The 25,097-nt window shown below is 30.1% G+C and overlaps 4 protein-coding genes, 2 non-coding genes and 1 pseudogene across 6 annotated transcripts; 2 read left to right on the forward strand and 5 right to left on the reverse strand.

Annotated features, from left to right (window-relative positions):
• Nucleotides 1-1,401: 1,401 nt before the first annotated feature.
• On the reverse strand, nucleotides 1,402-5,768 carry LOC145755987 (methionine--tRNA ligase, cytoplasmic-like). The gene is made up of 18 exons (XM_082572205.1): nucleotides 5,450-5,768; nucleotides 5,257-5,351; nucleotides 5,069-5,185; nucleotides 4,823-4,928; nucleotides 4,636-4,733; nucleotides 4,460-4,564; nucleotides 4,252-4,348; nucleotides 4,083-4,157; nucleotides 3,803-3,973; nucleotides 3,609-3,701; nucleotides 3,415-3,535; nucleotides 3,230-3,313; nucleotides 2,909-3,038; nucleotides 2,627-2,758; nucleotides 2,400-2,504; nucleotides 2,094-2,280; nucleotides 1,747-1,899; nucleotides 1,402-1,640 (listed from the first exon to the last, which is right to left on the reverse strand). Exons 1-18 carry the CDS (start codon nucleotides 5,468-5,470, stop codon nucleotides 1,476-1,478), a joined length of 2,055 nt encoding a protein of 684 aa, XP_082428331.1. The 5' UTR covers nucleotides 5,471-5,768; the 3' UTR covers nucleotides 1,402-1,475.
• Nucleotides 5,769-6,019: 251 nt separating this feature from the next.
• On the reverse strand, nucleotides 6,020-6,091 carry Trnac-gca (transfer RNA cysteine (anticodon GCA)). The gene has a single exon. It is a non-coding gene; the product is annotated as a tRNA-Cys (tRNA).
• A 371-nt stretch (nucleotides 6,092-6,462) lies between these two features.
• Nucleotides 6,463-6,534, reverse strand: Trnac-gca (transfer RNA cysteine (anticodon GCA)). The gene has a single exon. It is a non-coding gene; the product is annotated as a tRNA-Cys (tRNA).
• A 273-nt stretch (nucleotides 6,535-6,807) lies between these two features.
• LOC145754607 (gastric triacylglycerol lipase-like) lies at nucleotides 6,808-8,865 on the reverse strand. Its single transcript, XM_082570687.1, has one exon. The coding sequence runs from the start codon at nucleotides 8,637-8,639 to the stop codon at nucleotides 7,287-7,289; it is 1,353 nt and encodes a 450-aa protein (XP_082426813.1). The 5' UTR covers nucleotides 8,640-8,865; the 3' UTR covers nucleotides 6,808-7,286.
• Nucleotides 8,866-9,536: 671 nt separating this feature from the next.
• LOC145755688 (cation channel sperm-associated protein subunit gamma 1-like) lies at nucleotides 9,537-16,428 on the forward strand. Its single transcript, XM_082571939.1, has 22 exons — nucleotides 9,537-9,755; nucleotides 10,041-10,115; nucleotides 10,310-10,448; nucleotides 10,586-10,698; nucleotides 11,106-11,189; nucleotides 11,292-11,439; nucleotides 11,582-11,770; nucleotides 11,931-12,050; nucleotides 12,125-12,517; nucleotides 12,624-12,847; nucleotides 13,116-13,348; nucleotides 13,462-13,603; nucleotides 13,685-13,793; nucleotides 14,289-14,444; nucleotides 14,642-14,807; nucleotides 15,021-15,196; nucleotides 15,323-15,453; nucleotides 15,617-15,745; nucleotides 15,848-15,932; nucleotides 16,024-16,092; nucleotides 16,164-16,229; nucleotides 16,299-16,428. Exons 1-22 carry the CDS (start codon nucleotides 9,537-9,539, stop codon nucleotides 16,343-16,345), a joined length of 3,213 nt encoding a protein of 1,070 aa, XP_082428065.1. The 3' UTR covers nucleotides 16,346-16,428.
• Nucleotides 16,429-16,912: 484 nt separating this feature from the next.
• LOC145754545 (serine/threonine-protein phosphatase 6 catalytic subunit pseudogene) lies at nucleotides 16,913-18,470 on the forward strand (annotated as a pseudogene).
• A 343-nt stretch (nucleotides 18,471-18,813) lies between these two features.
• On the reverse strand, nucleotides 18,814-23,259 carry LOC145754550 (uncharacterized). The gene is made up of 11 exons (XM_082570623.1): nucleotides 23,057-23,259; nucleotides 22,478-22,576; nucleotides 22,281-22,379; nucleotides 21,868-21,966; nucleotides 21,381-21,581; nucleotides 21,117-21,258; nucleotides 20,866-21,011; nucleotides 20,739-20,785; nucleotides 20,452-20,568; nucleotides 20,163-20,292; nucleotides 18,814-20,025 (listed from the first exon to the last, which is right to left on the reverse strand). Exons 1-11 carry the CDS (start codon nucleotides 23,174-23,176, stop codon nucleotides 19,198-19,200), a joined length of 2,028 nt encoding a protein of 675 aa, XP_082426749.1. The 5' UTR covers nucleotides 23,177-23,259; the 3' UTR covers nucleotides 18,814-19,197.
• Nucleotides 23,260-25,097: the final 1,838 nt, after the last annotated feature.

Raw genomic sequence — 25,097 nt, forward strand, 5'->3', positions numbered from 1 at the left:
GCGTCCCGGTAAAGTGTATTTTAATGTGTTCTTAATCAATACCTTTTGTTGTTCCTAAGTGTTTTCTTTGTTTCGACACATGACGTCAGTTTCTATATCGAATCTTCGGAACGTGCAAATTCAACCAAAAAGTTTCGAACTTGGAAGAAATGCTCGCGAAGTTTCTATTTGAAATCTTAATACGATACTCTATTTTAAAACTGTTCGAGTTACCCAAGTTGAAGGAATTTGTAACAAAACAGAATTTCTTTAAAATAATAAACAACTTAATTTCGTGACGTATATTAAAGAAATTACTATTATTTATTTAAAATTAGTAGATAATGACGTAAAATAAATACCATTGCGGTTACTGGTAAGTTAAATGGCCTGGTTAGTAATTTCGATTCATGAATCGAAACGACGTCATTTACAATTTTTACTAACTAACCAATTTTGTCTTTAAATAAAAATGATTTCACATTACTGGGTATAAAAGTAAAATCATAATATTAGAAGGCTTAATATTTAATACATAAGGTTTTACATTCAACAGAGAAATTTACAAAAAAAATAAAAATTGTTTTTATGTATAAAAAAAAATTGTAAATTCTTTTGTAGTGCGTTTAAAAAATTATAAAAATAAATTGTGATTTAACTCGTACCAGTGCACAGCCGAACTTCGAAAGCATATTCATGCTTTATATTTTTTAATAGATTTCGGGTTTTAAAGTGTACTTTTTTTCCTGTCTTATGTTTATTGTTATACTTTAATTAAAAGGGCATTAATTTCTGAGGGCGATCAAAGTGGTTGTGTAGGATCTGCGAGGCGTTTGGGTGGTTGTGTAGGATCTGCGAGGCTAAACCAAGGCGTTTGGGCATTAATTAAATATACAAAACATTCGGAATTTTCGCAAAAAAACGCGCTACAATCTTGCTTTAACACTTTTCACATTGTAATATTGATGGATGCTGTTTAACAGTTACCTCAGTCCGCAAACCGAAATCAGATTACCTCTAAATTTCAGACATTTTTCTTTAAACGACCCCGCCGCAAGACTTTTAAGGAAATGAGATAAAAATAAAGATTATGATTCGTCTATATTTACAACATTAACAAATGGGATATTGTTGAAATATTACTAAGGAATTGAATGTTTGTTTGTTTTACCACATTTCTTGGTAATAGAGTTTGATAATTTTTGGTTTATTTTTAAAATGCTTTTCTTCTAAGTTATGGTATATATATATATCTATGAAAATCTTCTTTATTATTAGATGCAAAAGCCTGTAACTTTTGTTATATATTTAGTTAACTATATTTTTATCTATACTTATAGCCTAATATATATTTCTAACTACTTAGATACATGTGCAAAAAAAGGATTACAATATATTAACCAACAACATATTCTATATTATTTCCTTAAACCACATATATAGCAGGCCTAGTACACACAAAAATTTGCTACAAAACTTTAATAAATAATTAGAAATTAGTTTTGTTTTTTGTTCTTTTTTGTCTTTTGTTGTTTCTTTTTACCGGGGGTTTCACCCTTGGAAATGGTAAGTTTTTTCTTGAGATCCAATAACTTGGCGACCTCTCTGTCAATATCCAGTTTTTCTGCCTTCGCTGTTTTGAGTTCCCGCACTACAAGGCTCTAAAATATTTGTGAAAAAATTAATTGAATATATTTTTGTAAAAAATGGATGAAAAATTGTTCCTGCTGGAGAAAAATGTGTTTACGAATTTTTTTTTTGTTCTACCTGATTTGTTATTTCAATTTCCAATTGAGCAAGTTGAGCTTCATCCAGTTTTGGTTTCTGCTCTTCCTTCTTGCTCTCATCTTTCTTCCCAGCAAACATCTCCTTGTATCCCGTGATCTCTTTTTCATCCAACTTTCGGAACAATGGGAATGGCTAAAAAAACGACCAATGGTTTATAATAGTAAAGTGTTGCAGAAAGCTGTAATTTTTTATGAGAGTATAAGCATATTAAAGCATGGATTTAAATTGCTTTAGGGAATATTTAACCTTTTAAAATTCATTGACACACCCTGCTTAAAATTAATAAAGTTTTGTGTTTCATATTATATCTTGTTTAAACTACGAACCTTATTGATCTTATGGTTAGGTGGTAAAAGTTGAGTGAACACCGGTTCATCAGTAATTATATTTATACTGGATGCATTTAATTGATCTTGGATGATCTTGCTGGTATCAGGCATGTAAGGTTCAACAAAAACTGACAACAAACATGCGAGATTTGCTGCAATGCAGGTTACAGTACCAGCACGAATTCTGCAGAAAAATTAAACAAAGTTTTTGTTAAAATAGATCTAATTTTAACTGGTACTTGGCAATCTTTATGAGATAGTTGTTAAATTAGCTCAACATGATTTTAAAATTTTAATACTTACTTGCTCTTTTCATCCCCTTTAATTAACTTCCAAGGTTGATTTTCCTGAAGATATTGATTTCCTAATCTTGATATCGACAAAATTCTCTTAAGGTTGTCTCTCAATCTTTAACATAAAATAGAAAGTGGTTTACATAATAGATCATTTTATTTATACTTACAATTTAATAAGCAAACGTTAAGTTAAAATACTTGCAAGGCAGAAACAAGAAAAAATGATTGTCTTACTTAATAACTTTCATGTCCGCCACATAAGCTGCTAACTCCTTGTTAACTTCAGCAATCAATTCAACATCAGTGTCAGTAAGTTGGCATTCTGGTATTATGCCTTCATATGTGTTAAACACAAACTTCAAAGATCTAAAAAAAAAACATTTTGTATAACTGAAAATTTAAAGTAAAGATTTTTTTAGATTGGAGAGAATGTTATGTTACTAAACATAGAAACGTATTGCCACATTGCCAGAAACTTCATTTAGAAATATTTTAAAGGCTGATAATATATTTAACCTGTTAATGAAGTTTCCCAAATTGTTAAGTAACTCGGAATTATTTTTTAACATAAAATCACTCCAACTAAAATGTGTGTCCTGGCCTTCAGGTCTCATATACAAAAGGTAAAATCTCCAAATGTCAGCACCTGGATTTAATGAAAAACATATTTTATGATCTGTTCTTGCTCTAAAAAATGCTCATTAAAAGCATCTTAGAAAATATAGTTTTCCACACAATATAACCATAAACTTTTAATATATTAGTATAACAACTTACAGCTCTTTAAAAAGAGAGTAAGTTTTTATATGTTAAAATACAAAAGCCATAAAAATTTACCAATATCTGTTAGTGCTGCATGGTCACCAAACACGCCTACACCTCTGCTCTTGGAGAACTTACTATCCTCATAATTTAAATATTCTAAAAACAAACAAGAGTTAGAAAAAAATAGAACCATAAAACTTGTTTTTCAAAACTTTAACACCTATTTAAAGATATTAGAATTAAGTCTAAGTTCATACCAGTTGCATTGAGATTGTTTACAATTGTGTATTTATCATCTGTGCCAAGTAAACAACATGGAAAAACAACGCTATGGAACGGCACATTGTCCTTTGCCATAAAGTTGTACAATTCTACATTCTAGAAAATAAAACTTCAAAGTTATTTCGCAGTTTTTGGATGGATTTTAAAAAAACTCTGGCTGGTTAAATACCTCTGGGTTTTTCCACCATTTTTCCCAGTCCTCAGTATAGTTTGCTGTTATCGATAAATAACCAATTGGGGCATCGAACCAGACATAAAACACCTGGAAAAAAATTGAATATTCTTTTTTAAAGTATAAAACAATTCAGTAAAAATTTTAACTGTTAAATAAATTAAATTTTTATAAATGGGTAAAGTTTTTACCTTATCTGTGAAGCCCTCTAAAGGTACAGGTGTCCCCCATTTCAGATCCCTTGTGATACATCGGGGTTTAATTCCATCCCTTAACCAAGCTTCAGTAATGAACTTTGCATTATTTGACCATCCCACCCCTTCGAATGATTTCTTAAGTTCCACTCTTAACTTCGGTTCCAACTGAAAAGAAAAATTGTAATTTTAAATGGATGACAATCGTACCACAAAAAAGATTAATTTAATAAGTGATTAACATAAATGGCTTTAAAGAACAAAGAGTTAAATTTACCAAAGACAAGTCAACAAATAAATGTTCTGAAGTTCTGATAAATGGTGTTTCACTACACATTTTACACTTGGGTTCCTGCAAAGAAAAAAGGATATTCAATACCAATTTAGTTCTCATATTGCATTGGTCGTGGAATAGAAATTAGAATTAAGTTTTATTAAGTTGGTACCTTGAGTTCAATAGCGTTAATCAACTTTCCACACTTATCACACTGATCTCCTCTTGCATCACCAAACCCACATAATGGACATATCCCTTCCACAAACCTATAATTAAGTTACAACCAAAAATTATTAAAAGTTTACTATTCTATGGGCTTTATATTAATACGAACAATATACATTAGTAAACATATCTATAGCATTACATGGACCTACCTATCAGCTAAAAAACGGTCACATTTTTCACAGTAAAGCTGTTCGACAGTTTGTTGGATGAGGTATTTGTTTCTATGTAAATGCCAGAATATGTCCTGGGATATTCTGAATATAAAAAACAAGTTGAAGCATATTACAATACACTATGGTGACAGAGTAAACTGTAATGGTTTTACTTGGTCTGTTGTTCAGTTGTAGTTCTACCAAAGTAGTCGAAGTCGATGTTGAACCATTTGTAAACTTGTTGGTGGATGGCATTGTACTTGTCACAAACCTAGAAAAAATTTTAACATGCTATGAATAATTGAACTTTGTACACCCTTGAATATTATTGGGGACTTTTAATTTGTGGTTACAGTCTACCTCTTGTGGAGTAACACCTTCTTGTGCCGCTTTAGTTTCGGTGGCAGTGCCATATTCATCTGTGCCACAAATATAAAGTGAATTCCACTGCCTTAATCGACAATATCTACAACAGAAAATTTAAAACAATTTTAGATTACAACAAAAAAGTTGCCAATAATTCGATGAAAATTTTACCAAACAACAGAAAAAGACTTGTGCTATATATCGTTTTTGTAGTATGCCAACTAACTTATAATACATTACCTTGAAAATACATCAGCGCTTAAAACACATCCAATAATATTTCCCAGATGTGGAACGTTATTGACATATGGCAATGCACTCGTGATTAAAACATTTCTATCACCATCAGATGGTAAACTAAAAACAAAATAACCTATATTATAAACATGCTTTTAAAAAGGTATTGTTGTAGAAGTTAATATATATACATTGGATGATTTCTTTCTTTAAGATCGTGTTTTTCCATGGAATTCCATACATTTCTTGCTTTTTCTAATTCATCAGCACTGACATTACAATTCTTCTATCAAATAAAAATTTTAACATTTAATTTTCTGACATGATTAAGAATTACCAAATAAATTTTATGTTAAAAAGTTTGTAAAAACGATCTGGTCTTACTTGTTGCTCTGGTTCTGCCATTTTTATCGACTTTTTATTTGTTTAGCAAAGTTTTGTTGTAGAAACTGATTCGTGGACCTTAAGGTCTTGGTAATTTCTTGTATTGCTGTATGTTGTTAAAACTAAAACATTTGTAAACAATAATAAAACTAAGATTTCCTTAATTTAATAAAATCGTGAGCCACATTTGACATTTGTTGAAATATTTCCTAATGTTGCATCATGTTTATGTACGCCAGCTTTAAAACATGTGTAAAAATTAGCAGAAACATAAACTGTCTACTCTTAAGGAAAAGTAACGTTTATATTTTTGAAACAGGGAGTTTACCTCGTATTTGTATTCTGCTAGTTTGAATAAAACGCGTTTTTTACCTTAGTTCACTTAAAAACAAACAGCTGTGACTTGCCATATGGCAAAGGGTTAAAGGTCGTCGTAAACGTGGGATCTTTACCGCCTACCGCCGGTTGCTGAAATTGTTTACAACTGATAAGCAAAAAAAAATTAATAATTTAACCGTTTTATTTTATATTTTTATAGAAATAAGATATAAGATGTAAAGAAAAAAATAAAGGGGACACCCGGATTTGAACCAGGGACCTCTCGATCTGCAGTCGAATGCTCTACCACTGAGCTATATCCCCACATGTTAGCAATGCACTCATTTAGCAACTACTTTACGATGATTTACTATAGAAAAAACCGCAAAACGTAAGTGGTATTTATTGTAGTTTAACGAATGTATATCTGTATAATGTTTAACGCGACCGTTGTTAGAAGCAAGGAAGTAAACGCCAAACAGTTAATATTTAATTAGTACATGAGCTAGCAACAAAATGGGTTATAAAGTTGATGTTTTGTTGAATTAATTTGCATGATAATAATTTTACAAAACGTTTAAATTTATCTAAAAAAGCTACAGTAAAACGCATTGGTGTATAAAAAAACGTTTTCGCGCACACAACTACATGAAAAAAGTGCAAAAAACTATACGATTTGATAGTTAAAAAAAAGAAGGGGACACCCGGATTTGAACCAGGGACCTCTCGATCTGCAGTCGAATGCTCTACCACTGAGCTATATCCCCACATGTTGAAACGTAACAAAACGCGGAGTAATACGCTCGTTTAAAGTTTTTATGCCTAAAGCGTTTTAAATTTGTTATTAAAAACGTTTTATGTTTTAAAATACACGTAATACAGTATATAGAAAATTCGTACATGTTAGGTAATTTTATTCTCTCTACTAATGTAATGTTATATAACACTTGTGTCCACCATTTAAGTTAGGTAACCAACCACTTAACCAAACCCAACACAAACACTTTGAATGTTTATTTTTATTATATACAATGCCTGAGATAAGTTAATAATTTACAATGCAAGCAATAAATAATAAACAAATAAAAGAAATTAGCACAAAAACATCGACTTTAACACTATGCAAAGCAATAAAATGGGCTGATAAAATCTAAGCTAGTAACTAAATGTAAAACATTTTATAAGTAACACTTGACATTAAAATCAATTGGCAATGTCAACACATTAAAATTATTGCGTTGGAGGTATAGTTATAAAGTCAATGTGACTTTTAACATTATAGGATTAAAGTCTTAGTTTTTTATATGGTGTTATAAGATAATCCCTTAACCCCCATTTTGGCATGTGATGAATAAATAAACCATTTAAATTAGTATTTAAATCACAATATTAACAAACATATAACATACAAAAATATATTATTTAATAAAATATAAGGCTTAAAAACAGTGTAAAAAAAGAATAAAACAATTGAAGGGAAAGGGCAATATAATTTTAATTAAAGGAACAAAATATACAATTAAAGCAAACTAATAACAGAAGAATATACAACGGTAACAGCATTCATTGCCCAAATAAAATCTAAATGGGTGTAATCCGGTATAAATGTAAACTTCTTTACTGATTTTAAGTTTTTCATTAAAGTCTTACAATCTTGCGATGCCACTAAATTATCCTTACCGCCGCAATAGGCATAAGTTGGGATTGTAAATTTGTTAAAATCATAAGAAGGTGGTGTTCTAGATCCATAATGATATAGATTTTTATACCAAGAACCGTAATCAAAATACTTCATTTGTGTGTCTTTGTTTTTGATCATTTGTGTCCAGTGTATCATGTTACGAGTTGAGGTTCCAGCTGGATTGTGTGCTGTGTAGATTGGCACCCTTGAAATGTTTGTATTTGTCATGTCAGTTCCACCAAACAAAAACAGAATATTCTCACAAAATAACTCTTCATGAATGCACATTAGTTTTGCAATTTTGTCAATCCACCCTGTCTCTGGCAAGAATTCACCATGGCCAAATACATCATAGAATATTTCGATATCTCTAGAAAATGGAACCAAATATCTCATAGGTGATGTCATGTGTTCTACTATAGCAGCAGGGGCTAAAGGGAAAAACCGATTAATTTTGTTTGCAAATTCATCACCATTGGTCATACCTGCAATAAACATGCAAGTAGTGCCCTGGGAATGACCAATATAATCTAGTTTACTGTGTCCTGTGTGCTTTAATACCAAATTCACCATAGCTGGAATATCATATTTTCCCATTTCGTCAAAAGTGAAGTCCCAGAACTTAAGATCAGTGGGTGATAGGGTTTTGTGTTTTCTTGAATATCTGTTTCCGCGAACATTACCCAGCCATACATCATAACCTTGGTTGTATAAAATATAAGCAAGACTTTCGTTTTGGAGGTTGGTTAGAAAGCTATCAGAGGAGCTCAACAATCCATGAACTAACAAAACCGGCAGTTTCTTTTTCGAAGGGTTAGGTATTCGTAACATACCCAGATAATATCCATCAGTAGTTATTGCATTGTATTGTTCACAGGGCAAGCCTTTTGAAGTTATAAGTTCAGTGCCGTTCATAAATTCTTCGGGATCTTGGCGTAAATAGTTGTTATCAAATTTCAAGAGAACTTCATTTTGCTGAACTGGTATCTTGTTTAAAATCTCTTTGTTAAAAACTTTGATTTTCGGATTTGAATTTTGAACTACGTTTGGCAACTCGTCTCCAATTTCTTCCAATATTACCACTCGTTGGTGATTTATCATAAAAAAAATTTGTAATGCAAAGTATATAATACCAAGTATCGCTGAAAGCGCTACTGTACAGAATAAACCAGTTTTACTGTTGCACGTCATTGTTTCAGTATATTAGAACGCTACTTTTTTCGACTGACTTAAAATGTTGAAAAACTTGTTGGATTACAATATTTATGTTTCTTAGTTGCTGGTTGTTAATTCTACATAGATACTATCCAGGATATCCGCGCACATTGCTAATGCTAATCGCATTTTCAGCCGCCTTATATCTACTTGTATTAGGATGTCAACAGCGCAATATAAACTCCAGTTACCTCTCGACTCGAGCGTTTTTATGGTTCACTTGTTCAACAAATCAACAAGGCCAAACACTTAAAATATTTCAATCCTATTTGTAGCTTTTAAAAACAAGATATTTTACCTTTATTTTAATAAAAGAAAAAATTTTGAATCTTGGAAATATATTTACAGCAAATTTATTTTTATTTAAATATGACTACAACTTGATTTTAAACGCAAAGATGAGCTTTTTGTTTATTTTTTAAATTGAGAAAAGTTGCTATTACATAACTTTGCATTTTACGAGGGAGGCGTTTCTAGTTACGGGAATGTGATAGGCTTGGCAAAAGTTTGTTTGTTGTTATTATATAAGTTTGTGCGCTGTTTTTTTAGGCTATAGGTCGGCTAGGTTTTTAACATATTAATTAGAGCGTAGTTTTGTTTTTATTTTATGTTCCATAATATGTTGGCCATAGTAATATAACGATAAACCACGAAAAACAACAATATGTTCTTTAACAAACAGACATAACTAAAAAATTAGTTTAAAATTACAACTACTGCGGGCAGAATAATTTAACAATATGTTTCCTAACAACAGGTTGTTTTATTTCCATTTTGCATATTCCGTGCACTCTAGTCTGAGAACAATAAGCCTATATCCAGATTTTTAGGAAGTATTTTTTAACAACTATATACATTTATTTTTACAGTAAAATGTGCAGTAAAAAAACTGTTCTTCTGTTAATATTAACCTTTTTTAACTTATTTAAATTTATTGCTGGAAATAATGATTATTCATGGAAAGTCACTTTAAAACAACAACTTGACAATTTAAGTTTTAACACAACTGACTTGTTGTCAAACATTGATTCAATTAATCTTACAAGCTTTATAAACACAGAAGACATTCTCCCATTTTCTAAATTAAAAAAGGTAACTTATTTTACAACAAATATGTTCTGTTTTTTTTACAAAATTTGTCTAAACAAGTTTGTCTTCCCTTTTTTGCTTTTATTAAAAAAATATTTTATTGACATAGCTAAAAAAAGATGCAGTTTTAAAGCTACTAAAATGTTTCAAAATTAGTTTAACAATGTTTACAATTTAATAATAAAAATTTAAAAACCAAACAGATGCCCACACATTTTAATTTTTATTTTGTTTTAATTTGCAAATCTTGTTTACTCTTTCTAAAATAACTCAATATTTTTTTAAAAGAATGAAATGCTTTATGATAGTTATGAGGCTGGAGTCTATATTATCGTAGTGGAAATAGTTGATTCAACTGGGGAGGTACAACACACACAATATGTTAATACACTGCATCTGTTTAGTTATATACATTTAAAATCAACTTTAAAATATTTCAATGATTGTTATCTAATATATATTCGGTACATGACATTCATTTATATTTATACTTTGTTACAAAACTATATGTTGCCTATTTTAGAGATAGGCTAAAATAAAATAAATGATATTTTTAGGTTAATTATGCAGTGATGAGAAGTGTTCTCCTAGCTGGCGGTTTTTCACCAGTAGTTGAGCTTATGTACTCCCATGGAGGTTATTCAATGGACAGTGGACTATCTTCTTTTAGTGTTACTGGTTCTATCATAAATCATGGTATAAATATATCAAGTATAATTTAATATTAATACAAGATTGTGTTAATTATAAAGTTTCTTGTCAAAACTATGTCCAGCTTTTTACTCTTTTACAAACTCACCTTTGCTTGTTTATCATAATGTTTTTTTTGTTAGATCCTTTAGATGAGAGTATGTCTGCTTTTTCATGGTATTATCCAATGCCAATTAACAAAAAATCTTTCTCAGTGTTTCTTAACATACAAGAAACAAGAAATGGGTTAATTACAGTCAGTGGAATTAGGTAAGTGACGCATTGTTTTTAATTTTTATAAAAGACTGTATTACTTTTGGTCTATATGTAGTTTTTATTTTGACAACTATAAAAAATTCTGTTTTTAGCAAAGTTTTTCATTTAAATTTGTTTGGAGTAAACTGGGATAACAATGATGAGAATTTAGCGATTGATGCTACTTCTAAACCACTCAACTTACAATCCTCAACAACTATTGTTAACATGGGAAATAAATTAATTATTTCTTCAAACGAATTTGAAACTTCAATCGTCAAAAATGTAGGCAATTAGTATTTCATTTTATATATAATATTTTTTTTTATCTTTACGTATGCTAAATTAAAGTGCTAGGTTGAATAAAAATCGATGCTGTTAATTTTAACTTTTTTGTTCTATTTCTAGTTACCGGAACATGATTTAGCAGTTACTTGTTCACTTTTTAACTCACTTTTGCAACTCAGTAACATTCTACTACATTTTACTCAGGTAGGTTAAAAATTATTTTTGATCCAATTAAAAAAAGTGTAAAACAGTGGAAGTTTGTTGGTTTTAGGTAATTTTATTTTTATTATATTCAACAATATTTAGTCAGGAATATTTGGTTTAAAACATAAAAGTCAGAACTGGATAAAAATCTCAGAGTTAAGTTGCCCAAGTCAGATTTCAGTTTCAATCCAGGATTTAGATTTTGTGTTAGTTACAGTTGATAATCAGATATATGCAACCAGTCAGAAAGGTAAATTAAACCATACGTGATAGTTTATTGGCTAATTATTTCAATAAAATACATTAAGCTGCATTATATTGTATGCATCTAAAGGAAAGTTTATTTTTCATATTTAAAGTACTGTTATAAATTATTTAATGTTATCTTGCAGGCAACACCTCCGATTTTAGTTTTGTTCCCGTCAAAGATTCAGATCAAAAAACTTGGTGCGAATTTTTAGATTTACCAACATCCCAATGCAATATAATTGGCCACACAATTCCATCTCATAAATGTTGTATGTTCTATTTATTGACATATGACAACAATATTAAGAAATACTCTGTTGGTCAATATATAGGTAGGTAAATTAATTTTTATAAGTGTTTAATAATTTGGTCTATAAATGTTATTTCTTACAGAAATTCAAGGTTTTAATTAATATAGAAAAGAGTTATATCATTTTATGCCACGTTAGGACATACAAAAAAATTACTCAAGTAATAACAATTTAAATAAAGGTTATATGGGAGCTGGTGAATGGAAAATATTACACACATTTGATGGTAGAATACCACCCTCTCAGTACAAACATATTCCAAGTGGATTTGTGCTTCTTGATAACAACGGAACAAACTCTGGTAAATTTTAACAGCATTTTTTTTTTGTAATAACATTTATAATTAACAATATTTCTTTTTTTATTTTATTTAAGGTGAATTAATGGACTTACAGGGAATACATACATTAAGTTTATCTGATGAAAACTTATATCTCTTTGGGAAAGTATTTCTAGTTCTAGACATTCGAAGTTGCACCTTACTAGCTGTTCAAACCGAACAAAATTCGATATTATTTGGCAACGCTGTTGTACAACAAATGTCATCTGCTACAAAAAGTCGAAAATTTTCTCTGCTGACATCGGGTGGTGGAATTTGGACAGGAAAGGCTTTGCCAAATTTTGCTGGAATCAAATTAAACAAAGTCGGAAACGTAAAGTTTGCTTCAATAATTGCAATGTTTTTTAATTTTGAAGAGGATCTTTTTGTATTGGAATTTGATAATGAAAAAGTAAAAAGAACTCTAATGGAAAAGCATGAGGAATTAGGTTTGATAACATTTTTACCTTTCCTTAAAGTTGTTCATTATTGTAGATTTGAATAGGCCTATTTCTTTAATTTAAAAAATATTTAAATGATTTTATCTGATTTTAGAACCTCTTTTAATAAATGCTGTGATAAGTTGTCCAGATGTAACATCATTGGCAAGAATACGAAAGTTCGAGTTTAATCCACCTCGTAAATGGCCAGGCAAATCACAAGAAAATATTAAATTAGAAAGTGATATTTTTCCTTCTGCTGAAACTATGTTTATTCCTCAATCAGAAAATTTGTTTGCACTATATAGAGTTTCAGCACAAATAGTGTACATCGCACAGGTATATATTTATATTTTAACATCAAATATATTTCAAAAGTTAGGCATACCATTAATTTATGCAATTTTATTATAACACTTTGTTCAGTTGGGTTTAACATACACAACATATGGCTGTGCTTTAAAACCAGAGCCCTGGTATATTAGTAACGGAAATTTTTGTTAACCGTTTTTACCTTTCATGTAACTGTTGTATGTCTTGTTACTAAACTGTATTAAACATTTTTTTTTTTTTAATTAATATTTTCCTTTAAATTTAATTTCTTTAGAAAATTGGAGAGTATGGTTGGTGGGCTGACAGAATAACTGGAGACTGGTATTTTGATTTGCACGGCTTCGAGGATTATTTAGATTATCTTTCTGTCAATAATTTGTCATTTGAAGATAAGCCAATAATTTACATATCGAAATATGATTACGCATTGGATTATTATCAACCTGATATTGAATGTTCTGTATATTCACCAACCAAAGTTTATTTAGATAAAGGTCAAGTATTTAAGTAAGTAAAATTGTAGTTTAAAATAAGCAATTGCAATGTTTTTTGTTTTTAAATATTTACATTACCATATGTAACACATTGCATCAAAATTATTAAGGAAAAATTGTATTTAGGGTTGAAATTGTTCTAACATCGGGTTCTGATAACCCCTTATCAACTCTTGCTAATGTTGAACTGTTTGTAAGTTTGTCGGACCATTTAATGGTTGATATGTTGGTTGTTAAACACAAAGAACCAATGCAAACTAGATTTGAGGTAATAAGTGGGTATTAAATATATATTTCTTGAATCATACAAGAATAACATAAGAAATGGAACTTTGATATTATTTTGTAGGTTATATTTACTGGCAACCAACTAGTACAACTACCTCCTGGAGTTAAGTTATCTTCAATTTATGCAACTTTGTCACCATGGATACCAAAGAGTGAACCATTTTCTGACAGTAAATTTAACTTAATTTTATTTTACTTTTTTTAAAAAAATTACTAATTCATTTTTTGTAGGTTTATAAAAAACATGTAAAATAATTTACTAATCATAATAGTCTATGTGTTTGCAGCAATAGGTTAAAAACATGTTATGCAGATAGTACTTAAACATTTTATTGGTTGTAATATAATTTATGGCTACTCATAAAATGGATTATAAAATTTTTATCTTGTTTGTGGTATCATGCAATACTGTTGTACATTTTGTTTACCAAAGTTGTTAAATATTTGTGACATATCTGACCAGGAAACCTTACTTTATAAAATGTCTCATTTTTAGATTGTAGATTTGGCACATACACCAATGCCTTTGTGTTTATTTAATGATGTAGTTACACTTTACTATACTCCACCATTATTTGTTTAATTGAAGGACAAAATTTAGTAGGCCCCTTATTTTTTAATTCTATTCAGAAAGTTTTTTCCTTATTACAATTATTTTCTTTTAGATTTGGAAATAATTATTAAAGTTGGATGTCCACCTGCTTTGTCACTTAAGTTTGATCGTGAAGAATCTGTCAGGATGCTTGCAGAAAGAGGAAGGACGGATAATTTTGAATGTCTTATCGACCTGGGTGACAACATACCCTGTTTTACAACATCGGGTAAGTTCTCTTGCACAAAAAAACCTTTAAAAATACCTCCTTTGGACAATTTTTTTTTTAATTGTTAACCTTATTAAATCTTTTTTAAAGCCTATTATGCTTGCTTGGGCAGTTTTTACACTTTTTCATATTTAATATTTATTTCTTTGACCTATTTTTAAATTGTGGGTAATTTCCTTAATGTTTTATATTTTTAGAGTTTGTGACAGCTTTTATTGTGGAAGATCATGTATCAGGTACAAAAATTCCTTTCATAGGCAACTTTACACTTAAGATAGTAGCTGGGGGAGTGGGGTATGAGGATAATATCAGGATGTACACAGATGAGGAAATTGCAATGTACAACTATCGTCCTGGGGACAGGTAGAAAATAATTTTTTTTATTTAGCCAAAGAGCTTAAGTAATCAAATTTGTGTAATATATGCATATTTAAGACCAAAACAAACTGTGTACTGCTATATCATATTTAATACTATTTATAGTGGAAAAAAAATTTGCCACATTAATAAACATATTTCTCCAATATACATTCCATTATAACCTTATAGTTAATGCATCAATGTATAAATTTTCAGTAAAATGATGGAGAGTTTGATTTGGAGCGTGTTGGATGATAGTGGGGATGATAAGATGAAAGATAACAAGACAGGGGAGCTTATATTTGACAGCAACAATCCATCAAGTATTGTGTTGGAATGTAGGATTGATTCACCATGTGGCAGTATACCATTTGGAACCAGAAATCCATCAGGTTGCCTATCAAATTTATGTTTAAAAAATTGTGAAAATTTTGTTTAAATTTATCTTATTCTGTTAAGTAAGTCTAAGTTAAAAAGTTGTTTTTCAATTTTTTTTCTAAATTAAAAATTTATTTTAGAATTTTTCTTTGTAATTGAGACATCAAACAAAGGAGTTGATAGTTCGACCAATTGTGACTTCACAAGCAGATTTACAATCCACTTAATTGGGATTGAACTTAACCCAAGATCACATTTTAGTATTATGCTGGTAAAATTTCATTTTTTGAGGAAAGTTAAACTGTTATGAATACTTATAACTTAATGTTCCTAGCACTGCAAACTTATTTATTGTCAAATATAGTGTTGCATTTTTTACATTTTACGCAATTTTTAATCATTTTTTATTAAGATATAAAATGTTTACGATTAAGGTTGTTTTGTCGATTTTAATCATCTTAATTTTCCTGTTCTATCAATTTTCTGATGGAAGTGGAAAGGAATTATGGGAAAGTTTTATGAGAAAAATACAGAAAGAGGAGTTTGCTGAACCTCCATTACAAGTAATGATTAAATTAGTTTTAAATTTTAATGTAATACGACTTTTATAAGAACATTTAAGTTGGTTAAAATTAGTTAATGATCTCTATGTGCTATTTTTTAAGATGAGAAACATTTTTCAAAAAAGAGACGAAATTTCAAGTTCTTTGATTTTACAACAACCTTTTCGTGGTACTGGCGCTAAAAGAGGTACATTCTTGAAAGATGATGCTGTGTTGTGTTCAAATCAATTATATTGGTTCCATAAACTTAAGTTTAAAAAATATTTGCTTTTATTAAGGTTCATTATTGGTTGATAGTTTAATGGCCGAGGGAAGAACAAGGAGAAAGAATATGGCAGTTGTTGCAGGTTTAATGTTTAATTTAACACATTGCTTTATTGTGGATGTTAAAGTAAGCACTTTATAATTTTGAATTAAGATCTGCGAAGGCAATCGATGGCAATCAGAAATAGACCAAGTATTTTACTGAACGATGAAGATTTGAGTGAGATATATTGAATTTTAAGTTACAGAAGTTTTTTGAATTGTTATATTTATTTTATCCTGTGTTTAGGTGACTTGGATATTGTCGACAGCGCTAGGGAAATGAAGGATAAATGAAGAAAATGTCTTAAAGGAATCTTAACTTATTATTGTTGTGTTATTTTTTTCCTTTATAACTAAAAAATAAAAAACGATCTGCATTTTTCTTCGTAATTGCTATCCATTATTCATTATCACTATTTTATAACTACATATTTACTTAAGCAGTTGCCAGAAACACATAAAATTTAATGGGATACAATAGTTGAAAAATTTAATTTGATTGAGGATAAACTATTTTATAAATCTAGGTGATGTCTATGGATGTACTATGACGCAAAACGATTGTGTCGTAATGTCAGAGAAATTTGTAGTAAGTTATGAATGAAACAAACGAAAGTTTAAAAAAACGTGCAGTTTTAAAAGTATTTAAGCTAATTTTAATACTTTGTTGTTAATTAGTTTAAAGATTAATTGAAAAGTCAATTAAATCGAAACCTATTTTGTTGTTGCTTCCAATAATTGCTTAAAAAAACGTTTGATTTTGGCAATTTTAAACGTCATTTCCTTTCCGTTGAGATGTCCATTTGCCAATAAAATACGTTTATTTAAGAATGTTTCTTTCTAAATAGATATTTTTATTTAACAGTATTATTAGTAAATTAAAATCTAGCAAAATGATGAAACTTGATCTTGACAAAATGATAACTATTACTAAAGAGTGCAAATATTTGCCTGAAAATGAACTTAAAAAACTTTGTGATTACGTTTGTGACTTACTTCTTGAGGAATCAAATGTTCAACCAGTTTCAACACCAGTCACAGTCTGCGGAGACATACACGGACAATTTTATGATTTGTTGGAGTTATTTCGTACTGGGGGCGAAATACCGGACACGAGTTATGTGTTCATGGGGGATTTCGTTGATCGTGGGTACTACAGCTTAGAAACATTTACCTATTTACTTGCTTTAAAAGCAAAATGGCCTGGGAAAATAACCCTGCTTCGGGGAAATCACGAAACCCGTCAAATAACCCAAGTGTATGGATTTTACGATGAGTGTCAAACTAAATACGGAAATGCAAATGCTTGGAGATACTGCACAAAAGTATTTGACCTTCTTACAATTGCAGCTATCATTGATTCGAAGATCTTATGTGTGCATGGAGGACTTTCACCAGACATCCGGACTTTGGATCAAATCAGGACAATAGATCGTCAGCAAGAGATACCTCATAAAGGTCCATTCTGTGACTTGGTGTGGTCTGATCCAGAAGATGTGGACACATGGGCGATAAGTAATCGAGGAGCTGGATGGTTGTTTGGAGCAAAGGTGACACAGGAGTTTGTTTATCTTAATGATCTCTCTCTTATCTGTAGAGCGCATCAAGTTGTGCATGACGGTTATAAATATATGTTTAACAATAATTTAGTCACTGTTTGGTCTGCTCCTAATTATTGTTACCGATGCGGAAATGTAGCTGCTATTATGTCAATTAACTCACCAACAGAAAAGGAAGCAAAACTTTTTCGAGCTGTACCCGATAACATGAGAGTTATACCTTCAAGAACAACTACTCCATATTTTCTATAAATTTCCTCTCTATTTGTTCAGCTTACTTTTATTTTAATTGACATTAGTGAAATTCATACATTTCTGTGTACTACTCTTTAGGTCAATGAATTACATGGCAATGTTAATATGATTTATATAATATATTGCTATTGTCATTTTGTGGAAGAGCATTTTAATTGAATAGTTCTTTTAATGTATTGACTTACATTTGTATTACACTTCGTCAGTTTACAAACTTACATGTTTTTAAAATTCACTGTTGCATTAAAAGATGAATTAATTATAAAATATAAGTGGTAGTTAATTATTAGTCTTTTTTAAACTTTTGTTAGTAATTCTGTATAGTAAAGTGCCTATTGATTTTATGATTAGTGAATTGTGTCGATAACCAATCATAGAAAAATTAAATTGTTTTCATTACTATATTCACGTTAAGATTTGTTTTACATTTTATAGATATTATAACACTGTTATTTCATAACTTGGGCTTATAAATTAACTCACAATTTTTAAATTTCACTGCTTTATAACTATAAAATCAGCCTTATGCAATTTTGTTATATTGCATAAGTTTTCGAAATCATATTTAATTTATGCATTACATTAATAAAAAGTGATCTAATTTTTTTAAGCTACTCAAGGCACAATATTAATATTCCCTTTCTTAATTATTATATTCAATATTATAGAAGTTTATTTAACATTTATAATTCTTATCTTTGGCTGTAAATATTTTAAATCATATATTTGCTAATTATTGTTGAACAAAATTAATTTTTGAACTTACCTCATAACAAACTGCAGTAAGTTCGTGCGAATAAAAACTATTTTACATTACTAATTAAACATCAATTTTTACATAGATTTTTGTAAAAAAAATTGTGAAATATTCACGTTGATACTTGGTAAATCTTTAGACACGATATCAGTCCACCAGAAAGTGGAATAAAATGAATTTTATTTGGCAACATAGAGGCAGTGGTAACTGGTAAAGATTATTTAAAAAACATTAAAATATATTTTTATAAAACAAAATTACACTGATTATAAATATATAATAATACCATCATAAAAATAAATCTATATTATTAGCGATAGCACCTTATGTCGAACATTAGTACATTTAAAAAAGTAAAAGGGTATGACATACAGTGGTCTTACTTGGTCAATTACACATATATATAAATATTTACACATCTACAAAAATGACACCAACTCAACTCTACAAACACAACTATGAATGATCATTTAAAAAAGGCTTAGTTACATTTATACAATTGCTTTTAACATTAAAATACTGAAACATCAAACTTAAAATATTACACATTTAAAGAACTCTGTCAAAGTTTCCATTTAAACAGCATGGGTTTGTGCTAATGTCACATCCCTTAAGCCCTCAACTAAGGCAATATCCAGAGGACTTCCCTCATAATCATGTGATGACATTTCATCTTCCAGATATTTTACCAACAACTCCTCTTCTGCAGTGGGATAACTTAACTTGCTGGTTGAGGGCTGGTTAGGTTGAAGTTTAGTGGAATTCTGATATGCGTGCTTGCTTTGCTGGTAAAACATAACAGGGTTGTAATTGTTATTGTGGTGAACAACTACCACAGGAGATATGTTTCTGCTGTGATGCCCATTATATGAGTTAGTACGAGGCATTATATTCTCATGTTGGTATAAAGGGTGTTGTACAGGCTCCGGATTTATGTGATGAAAATGGTTTGGAACATCATTGTGCTGCCAATTTGAGCCTCCAACACCAGAATCAAGGCTTCTATCCTCACTGTCAGCTGTCTGTGATAAAGCTGGGTTTAGGATATGGACAGGAAGTGGAAAAATTTCATGTTTGTGTGGTACAGTAGGCGATGGCGAATAAGAAACTTGGTTTGCCATTCGTGGTGAATAAGTTTGGTCATGCTTACAACTTATTTCTGAACTAGATGGAGTCGTAACATTGCTTGATTTTCTTAATCTTGTCTCGACCCAACCGTTCAATTGTCGTGTGACATATTGTTCAGAACTGGTTCGTTCTTCAATTGCACGCTGGTGTATTCGATGAAGGCATTGTGTCCGTTCAGCATTCATTCGTTCTTTGTTAAGCTTTTCAAGTGAGTTAAACTGGTATTCAAGTTGGGCTTCTAGATCTTGCATTCTCTTAATTAAAAGAGAGTTTTTCTAGAAAGGTAAGTGAAAAAAAAATTTAGGAGAAAAATTAGGCTGGGAACAATTTTGTATGCTAGCTTTAGACTAATCATCAAATAAAAAAAGGAAACTAGTTTGTTAATTCGTAAATAAAATATTGGTTTGTTTACCCTGTTTATTGATGATGAAAGTTGTTCTTTGGTTTCACTTATAGCTTTGTGAAGATCATTTACAATCTGGGGAGTTGGGTTGGGTAGAGAATCGATGACAGGTCGTTGTTCTATTACTCCATTACCATTTCTGTTAAGTAAATAATAAAGCAAGCACTTCATTACATTTTAAATTTTAGTAAAATGTGAATAGGAACTTTTTTCGATAGTAAAAGAATATTAGTATAACTTCACCATTTTTACTATAAATGCATTAGAAATTTACTCATTTATAGAAACTTTAATTTACCTGTATAGAGAATATAATTGTGGTACAACATATGGGTTAAAGTTAAGTTGCTTGTAATATTGTTCCACAGTGGTTTCTTTCTGTTTAACTGAAGTTGTCCGTCTTTGTCTTGGAGTTCTGGGTAAAGTGGTAAAATCAATATTATTTTAATCCCCTGTTTACTCTAGTTCGCAGATTATTTTTATAAGGGTTAACACAATGCTTTACAGGTGGCTAACACAATGCTAAATCAATGATGTTAAGGTAAGGTTAGCTAACATAATAAGTATGTTGTTAATAATACTTACCCAGTCACTGACCTGGCTGATTGCTCTGATAAATTTCTTTCCACTTCCTTAACAATAAAATACAATTTTATTTGTTAAAAATTGCATTATTTAAATATCTGTTTTTGTAGATGTCTTAATATTTTACCTGTTTTGTAATATTGCTTGGACCTGCTTGGTCCAGGGCTGGTACAGATTGTGATCTTTTTTTCTTTAATTTATCTTTTTTTAATTTTCTTCCCCTACGGGGTGTCTTAGGTCGAGGTCCAGACACTAACATAATTACTAACTCCCCTTAAAAAAATAGAAGGGTGTTAAGTATTTTTGTATATATATATAAATTTTATGATAAGGCTTTAAATATTTGTTAACATTTTGTATGATTATTAATTAATTTACCATTTTCTAGATCCTTTGCAATGTGTACAGGAGTTTTTCCGTCTTTGTTACAAATATTCGGATCGGCATTTGAGTTTAATAATATTCGAGTTATTTTTGTGTTTTGCGTCAAAGAAGATAAATGAAGGGCAGTGTTACCAAACTATAAATTCAATGAATTATTGAGTAAGGATAACAGAGAAAACATGAAATAATTAACTAGTGAGTCAGTAAATTCCAACAGGCTTATGGCAAAGCCTATAATTAACTAATAGCCCAACTTACCTCATTTTGAGCATGAATGTCGCATTTAGATCCAGATAAAAGCAGTTTTACGCATGACTTGTGCCCAAATCTGACCGCAAGGTGTAATGGAGTATCAAGTTGTGTATTAGCATAGGAATCAGATTGATAAAGGGAGAGTAAGAATTGAACAGTAGATGCACGGCCATGTGCACTTGCCATATGTAAGGGCATATCTTCATTCTAATAAAATCATTTAAAAAAAATCTTTTAATAAATAAAAGTTTGTTTTGTAAGCATTTTAGTAAACTTAATTGCATCGTACACATCATGACTATGATTACAGGTTTCCATTACAGTTGAATCAACAATAAACTTTGACTATAACAATACACTTGTATACTTTACATGTTCTTGGTAATAAAATCTGTTATTTTGGTGCTTGGGAGTACAGTATTATGTCAACTATGCTTAAGAAAGGGAGAGATAAAGTCAAGTACTGTTGAGAGTAGATAAGATTAAAACTCACTTTATTTTTCAACTGGTGATTTGCGTTTGATTTAACGAGGGCTTGAACAATTTGATATAATCCTTGTCTGGCTGCTTCATGTATTGCTGTATCTCCAAGCTAAAAATTATATATGTTACATTCCTTATAGCTCTTTGTGTTTAAGTATGTATGTAATGGTAACAATTTTATCAATACAATTACCAGTCCTATAAAAATACATGGCTTAAAACATGCTTTACTATAGCCTTTTAAATTTGAACCTACAGTTTTAGAGTTAAATTATTACATAAAACATGGTAAACAAAAAGCATTTAAAGTTTAAAGTGACATGAAGTTTTTTTCATTGCCTATAAAGTACACATTTTAATGGTAATTTTATGAACATAACACTATGTTGGGTTAAAATCTATGTTGCAAATATAAAACAGAACCTGATTTTGTCGATCTACACTGCACATTTCGTTGAGTAAGCTTTGTACAACATGAACATTTCCAGTTGAAACTGCCCGGTGCAAAGCTGTGTCACCATTCTATAAAAAAATGAAATAGTTAGTAGTTAATTTTAATACTTAAGGTTTAGTCACTTGTCATAATATCGACTTAATTTAAAAAAAGGTTAATAACTTACATCATCTTGTATGTCAGGATTGCAACCAGCACCAAGCAAAGTTCGAACAATATCCAAATAACCTCGGTGGGCTGAGATATGAAGGGCAGTTCGGCCATGCTAAAAAAAACAAAAAAATCTGATAAATATTATCCTTTTTAATAAGAATAAAATTTATAAAATGGCATAAACACCTACTTGGATACACAGAAATATACAATACAGGGATTAAAATTTTGTATATGTAAGGTATTAAGAAGTTGATGTCAAATTACTTAATAAATGTAGTGGGCACCACAAATAGATTTATTTACATATAACACATACATTGACAAAATTGTTAACAATACATATTAATGAGGTATAATAATACTAGGTAAAAGTTCTTGTTGTATACGTATTGTTAACAATACACGTATAATGAGGTATTATAATACATTACAATACTGAGTAAAAATCCTTGTTGGATACTTATTGTTAACAATACATGTGAAATAAGGTATTATATTACTGAGTTAAAATCCTAGTTGCATACATTGTATTATTCACTTGTTTGTTTATTGTTGTTGCAATATGAATTAATTCGAAGTTTTAACAAACCTTATTAACGGCCAAACTTGCCCCTCGGTGCAGTAAGTCCATTACATCGTGCAGATGGCCTTTGGCCGACGCCCTGAGTAATTGTAAAGCAAGCGGTCTTGGACTATTAGGCGATGTCATTTGCCATTTCTTATTACACTTATACGTTTAAATCCTTTTAAATAAACTGTAAATAACTGACTAAAGTCGTTAACAAGCCACAAGTTTTATTATACAAACAGAGTAGAACTTGTTTTGATCGTAAGATGACGTCATATGGTAACGCATGATTAGTTTATCATTTCATAATATAAGTTATTAAAAAATCCATGAAAAATTAAAGATTAGTTTTAGTTAATAAAACTTTGGACTAATGTTTATAATTACCAATACGAGAAAAGGTGTAAAAAAACTCTTTGTTTATTGCAATTGAACTCCTAATTGTTTATAATTTAAAGATAGATACTTTAAAACTATTGAATTGATTTTGTTCTAAAATTGTTTTATTCTAATAATTGAATTAAATTTATTAAATAATGTATTTAAACGCTTTAAAATTGATATTTTTAACCCTGCATTTCATTTTCCCTTTAATTAAGATTAGCAGGTTAACAGGGCGATTTTTTACGTCATTGCCTATCTTCCAACCTTGATTAATTCTGATTGGGTTAAAAAACGCCATCCAGCATATTGATTGGCTTAAAAACATTCTAGACATTTTGTGTTTAAACAAACCAATTAGCGACGCTTTACGCCACATAGGTATTGTGACGTCAGAAAATTATCGCAAAAAATTAATTGCTAATTGCAATCGGAGTTTTGCGGAGCCGGAAAAAAGTGAACAAGATGGCGGCTAAATCAGCATGTTTTAGGCTAAATTTTTGCGTTTTAAAAAAATAAAACTAGCAAAAATTGTGTTTTATGATAGAAATAGTTGACAAGAAGCCAGGACAACTTTTTTGTTAGCCTAGTCGTCGATTTCTAAGCTAAAAGCTAGTCTTAGCCTAGACCAACTAGAAAAAAATTTCAAGTCGGCTTTTTCCTAAATTTCAACGTTTTTCTTTTACCAACTGAGGTAAGGCTGTAATTTGTTTATTTATATTATAAATAATAACTAACTTGTAGTTTTTTGTTGTTTTAAGTTAAGTGATAGCCTGTTTCGAATCACAATTTTGGTTTTGACAACGAATTCAAATTTTTTGCTCTAAGTTAGCAATAGACCTGCATGTAATATTTTATAAATAAGTTAATAGAAGCTGCCGGTTTTAAATTTAATTTGCGATTTATCTAGTTCGCAAAGTGCTAATAAAGTTTTGCGAAAAGTCAAGAAGTTGAAGACGCAGCGGCGATTTTTTCTTGAATCAATCCGACAAAACCCAGGAAAATCAGGTGATGTAATTTGTTTTCTATTTGTTGTGCTATACGACTACATTACTAAACCTACATCAAATTATTCAGATGATTTTGGAAAAGGGCGACTTTGATAATAAAATTTAAGTAAAAGGAAAGCTTACTGGCTAACGATACGATTGCATTTTTGGCGCTAACTTTTTTCGTTGCGTGTCGAATTAATTTTGGTTTGTTGTTGTGTGTTTTTGTTGATGGTTAGTTTGGCGGTTATGGGTTGTGTGGTTTTACTGTTTTGATGCTTGTGGTATTCTTGTTGTTGTTTTCTTGTTGTTTTGGCGTTTTGTTGTTTTGACGTTGCGGTTTTTGTGTGTTTCTTGTTGCTTTTAAGCTTCGTTGTTTTGGCGTTGCGGTTTTTGTTGTTTTGGCGTTTTGTTATTGTTGTTGGTTTGACATTTGTTGTTGTTGTTTTGGCGTTGTGGTTTTTGTGTGTTTGTTGCTTTGATGTTGCGGTTTTTGGTGTATTTCTTGTTGCTTTGACGTTGCGGTTTTTGTGTGTTTCTTGTTGCTTTGACGCTTCGTTATTGATCTTTTGGCGTTGTGGTTTTGGTGTTTTGTTATTGTTGTTGGTTTGACATTTGTTGTTGTTGTTTTGGCGTTGTGGTTTTTGTGTGTTTGTTGCTTTGACGTTACGTTTTTTGTGTGTTTCTTGTTG

The sequence above is a fragment of the Corella eumyota genome, chromosome 6 (genome assembly GCF_963082875.1).
Source record: "Corella eumyota chromosome 6, kaCorEumy4.1, whole genome shotgun sequence".
Lineage (NCBI taxonomy): Eukaryota > Metazoa > Chordata > Ascidiacea > Phlebobranchia > Corellidae > Corella > Corella eumyota.

Bases quoted from the DNA above. Each gene is read 5' to 3' on its own strand.
- LOC145755688 (XM_082571939.1), top strand. From the start codon at position 9,537: ATGTGCAGTAAAAAAACTGTTCTTCTGTTAATATTAACCTTTTTTAAC. The intron at 13,604-13,684 runs GTAATAAGTGGG...ATTATTTTGTAG, and splicing joins CAATGCAAACTAGATTTGAG to GTTATATTTACTGGCAACCA. The intron at 15,746-15,847 runs GTAATGATTAAA...CTATTTTTTAAG, and splicing joins TTGCTGAACCTCCATTACAA to ATGAGAAACATTTTTCAAAA.
- LOC145755987 (XM_082572205.1), bottom strand. From the start codon at position 5,470: ATGGCAGAACCAGAGCAACAA. The intron at 4,158-4,251 runs GTACCAACTTAA...TTTTCTTTGCAG, and splicing joins TTAACGCTATTGAACTCAAG to GAACCCAAGTGTAAAATGTG. The intron at 3,974-4,082 runs GTAAATTTAACT...TTTTCTTTTCAG, and splicing joins TATTTGTTGACTTGTCTTTG to TTGGAACCGAAGTTAAGAGT.
- LOC145754607 (XM_082570687.1), bottom strand. From the start codon at position 8,639: ATGACGTGCAACAGTAAAACTGGTTTATTCTGTACAGTAGCGCTTTCA.
- LOC145754550 (XM_082570623.1), bottom strand. From the start codon at position 23,176: ATGACATCGCCTAATAGTCCAAGACCGCTTGCTTTACAATTACTCAGG. The intron at 22,577-23,056 runs GTTTGTTAAAAC...TGTTTTTTTTAG, and splicing joins CAAGTTTGGCCGTTAATAAG to CATGGCCGAACTGCCCTTCA. The intron at 20,026-20,162 runs GTAAACAAACCA...TTACCTTTCTAG, and splicing joins TTTCATCATCAATAAACAGG to AAAAACTCTCTTTTAATTAA.